Source organism: Cryptomeria japonica, chromosome 9 (assembly GCF_030272615.1).
Source record: "Cryptomeria japonica chromosome 9, Sugi_1.0, whole genome shotgun sequence".
Lineage (NCBI taxonomy): Eukaryota > Viridiplantae > Streptophyta > Pinopsida > Cupressales > Cupressaceae > Cryptomeria > Cryptomeria japonica.
This window is the reverse complement of record NC_081413.1, coordinates 676,938,671-676,942,358: the sequence shown is the minus strand read 5'-3', so window position 1 is coordinate 676,942,358 and position 3,688 is coordinate 676,938,671. Positions and strand designations below refer to the sequence as shown.

Below are 3,688 nucleotides of genomic sequence, written 5' to 3'. Positions count from 1 at the left end.
AACTGATGGTCAGGTGAACGTCATTAAAATTCATTCAATACTTTTCTGATAAGTGCATTTCCTTAACAATGGTTTGGTTTGAAACATTCTGCTTCCATTGTTTCCACCCTACCACTCTGAAATTTTTTGATCATTAATTTGTGAAAATGCAATTTAGAAACAACGACAGCGTGATGTTTGATTTTTCTGGTAAAAAGGAGACATTCCATATCTGTGCTCAGAGTAGAAAAGAAAAAAGATCTGGCAAGAAGAATAATTTTATACAATTAAGGTTAATGACACAGACAATGGGCTTACAATTAGATAAGCTTGTCAAGAACCCATATTACAAGCGTGGCTGTAGGCCTATGCAAAACACTTTCGTTGCCTTTCCTTTCATAGAAGGTCAAGACATGAAATTCCGGTTTAGTAAGTCAAGCAATCGATCTTGCCACTATACAAACATCAGTTATATGTAACTAAACTACATACGAGCCAATTAATTCTCATCAGTACCCATCCTACTATTATACATGGTATGTGCATACTAGCTAGATAAAAACTGAAAAATACTAAATCAGTCCCAAAGGGAGCAGCTATCATAACTGTCAGTGTAATCCATATGAATAAAGTCAGGGTCCATAATGTAATAGCTTCCCTCTGCTTCTCCATATTTCATCAAATGCCCAAATTGGGGAAGCGAGTGTTGCTGGTTTTCAGTGAAATTGATGTAGTATGAGCCCATGGTAGAAACATCTTGAGCAGAGGAGGCATTGTCCCCATCTATACCACCACCAGAAGCTTGCTCCTGAGGAGTTCCAGTATCTCCAATTTGATCAATGCTGACCTCAGAACAAGTAGAGAAATTATCTTTTCCTAGTTTCTTGGACATTTCCTCACTCTCAGATTCTGATTGCACAGTCTGGCTTGGCTCAGTGGCTTCAGTCTCAGACTCACTTTTCACGCTCTTCAGGACAACATCCTTTCCATTGTTTTTGCAGGCTTCCAGCTCGGCCCTCAGCCCTGCAACCTGCAACAAATTAAGAAAGTTTAGAATCATGAGATTGTCAAAATCCATTCGTGTTTAAAGACTCTGTTTCATGTTTCAAGACTGTGTTTTTAGTCTAGTTTGTATCACCTCAGTTTTGAGTTTCTGGTTCTCTGCCATGACAGCATCATAGCTCTCCTTGAGATCATCATTGTCTCGCTCGAGCTGCTTGGTCTTCCAACGTGCTCGTCTGTTCTGGAACCACACAGCCACCTGGCGGGGCTGCAATCCCAACTCTTGTGCCAGCTTGATTTTCCTATCTGGCTCCAGTTTGTTCTCTGCCTCGAAGCACTTCTCCAAGGACCGAACCTGCTCAATACTCAGCCTTCTCTTCTTGTCTCCATGATGCAGCTGAGAAGAGCTGGAATCAAACATTTTATCATCCATCTCATCTTCTTGGTGATCAAACATGGAGAAATAAGGCCGTTTTCCCAAGAAACCAGAAGGTCTGGTGTCCTGCAAGCCTACATTCACAGCATAACACCAAATCGATCAAAATCTCTGGGTTTGTTCAAAACCAGACAATTTTTCCTTGCTAATTGTTTACAAAATAGTCTGTTCATATTAATACAACAATGAGACAAATACTAATTCTTTTTGAACAACTACAAAACCAGATGGATTATTCTGCTTATATGTACAACAACGGGACAAATATTAGCTCCTTTTTAGCAAAGACAAAATCAGATCATCAACTTTGAAATCAATACAAATTCTTTAAGCACAATAATGGGACTAGACTCATACTAGTTCCTTTTGAGCAACCACAAAGCTAGAAAGATTATTCTGTTCATATGAACATAAATATGAGATCAGTACAAATTCTTGTGAGCACAATAATGAGACTAATATTAGTTCATTTCGAACAACCACAAAATCAGATAGATTATTCAGCTCATATGAACACCAACATGAGCCCAATACAAATTCTTGCGAGCACAATAATGAGACTAATACTATCTCCTTTCGAACAACCAGAAAACTAGAATGATTATTCTGCTCATACGAACATCAACTTTGAAACCAATACAAATTCTTCCCAACACACTAATACTAATTCCTTTCATACAACAACAAAACCAAATAATTTCAAATTGTAGTACAATAATAACAATGACCAACTCACTACCTCTGAGAGAAGGAAACGGATAAGAATCCAGCACTGAAAAGAGGCCATCTCTGGAGCCGCTTCGACCACCATTTGGCTGCATTAAAATGTAATTTGGGTCTAAGCAGGGTCGTCTTGCATTCCACGCCATCATGACAACAAATTCACAGATGTGATTAATTCTAAACTCACACAAAACAACCACCTGAACAACAATGGGACACTGATCTGTCTCTCTAATGCACCCAAATTGAGGCCCAAAAGACACAGCCCAAAAGCATTCAAGTTGCAAAAAAAAGTTCACAGACTAAAAGCAGCCCAGCCCATAATTATCTAATTCCCAAGCAGCAAAGCAGCAAATGAGCAAGGTAACAAGAGCCCATAATAGCAATAAAGCCTTTTTCCTCGATTGTATGTATGTATACCCACAGAAGTTCAAGTTGAAACGCATGCAATAGCAACAATGCAAGCCCTATCTATCTATCCATCCATGCAAGGAGACTAAGGAAGAGAATGAGTTGATAGGCAGACAAAGGAAGCAAGGCCCTGGGGGGGTGTTTATAAAAGGCAAGGAATCGTGGAGCCGCCTTCAGTATTGTCAGCTACTCCTTGCTTGCGTGGCAACAAACACCTTTGACTGCCCTATGACTCCTCACAATTAGCCCCCATCTGACCACCCGCCTAGGCAACTCAATTCTGCCGGGCTAAATCCCTACACACTTTTATGCGCCCCCATTTCGGGAGACAACAACACACGCTTAGCCCGTATTGCTTAAAAACGTTTTCCTCGTTCGAGGCCACTGCCACGTCACCACCTCGTCGACTGCAGTTAAAAAAATAAGCCGTTCGAGCTGGCACTGCAGTGGCGTGCCCGAAAACAACGCCATATAAATACGAGATTTACTACAATTCCCACCTATGGGCAAATGCCCTTCACGTTAAATATGTGCATTTGCATCAACAAGTGTGAACGGAGACCGGCTGTGCGCTAACGACACGCAACCCGAGGCGCGGGTGACGGGATTTACAGGCTGAAGTTTGCAGTTACAAGGCTAAGCCGCCCGGTTGCTCGTTTCGATTTGACCGGCTCTGGCCGGTTGCCCATTCCGTGTAACCTGTGAACAAACATGGGCAAGTGTTAATAATTGTGGGCACATATTATGGGGGAATTGTGTTGACAAACTTCCTTTTTGTTTGTTCCCATGAAAGGTTTTTTTTTTTTAATATCGATCCTCACGCTTACAGGAGCAAGAATGTGAAAATAAGGTGGAAATCCTTTTTTTTAAAGCCCAACGGATAACAATTTTGAACAAGATTTTTGTCGCTAGGATTTAGTAACCTGCAAAATTCCGTGTCCAATGGCGCCAAGAAAGTAGAGTGCCTTACCTAATACCGCTAAAGAATGCTTTGCAAACTCTCAACCATTTAATTCCAAAATCTTCCACAAATATGGCATTGGCATATGGTTGAGGTCAAAGTCTTGGAGACAAAGAAATCCTCAAAAATCTCTTGGAATGATAAAAGCTCAACTGTGTCACCAATGACCTAGTGTG

The 3,688-nt window shown here is 40.9% G+C and overlaps 1 protein-coding gene across 1 annotated transcript; it reads right to left on the bottom strand.

Annotated features, from left to right (window-relative positions):
* Positions 1 to 225: 225 nt before the first annotated feature.
* On the bottom strand, positions 226 to 2,690 carry LOC131077225 (homeobox-leucine zipper protein HOX4). Its single transcript, XM_058014669.2, has 3 exons — positions 2,157 to 2,690; positions 1,118 to 1,491; positions 226 to 1,009 (listed from the first exon to the last, which is right to left on the bottom strand). The coding sequence occupies exons 1-3, from the start codon at positions 2,287 to 2,289 to the stop codon at positions 557 to 559; spliced, it is 960 nt and encodes a 319-aa protein (XP_057870652.2). The 5' UTR covers positions 2,290 to 2,690; the 3' UTR covers positions 226 to 556.
* Between the last annotated feature and the right edge of the window lie 998 nt (positions 2,691 to 3,688).

Excerpts from the sequence above, each read along its gene's own strand:
- LOC131077225 (XM_058014669.2), bottom strand. The coding sequence starts at position 2,289 with ATGATGGCGTGGAATGCAAGACGACCCTGCTTAGACCCAAATTACATT. Across the intron at positions 1,492-2,156 it reads TCCGTTTCCTTCTCTCAGAG|GCTTGCAGGACACCAGACCT; the intron begins GTAGTGAGTTGG and ends CTGTGAATGTAG. Across the intron at positions 1,010-1,117 it reads ACCAGAAACTCAAAACTGAG|GTTGCAGGGCTGAGGGCCGA; the intron begins GTGATACAAACT and ends AATTTGTTGCAG.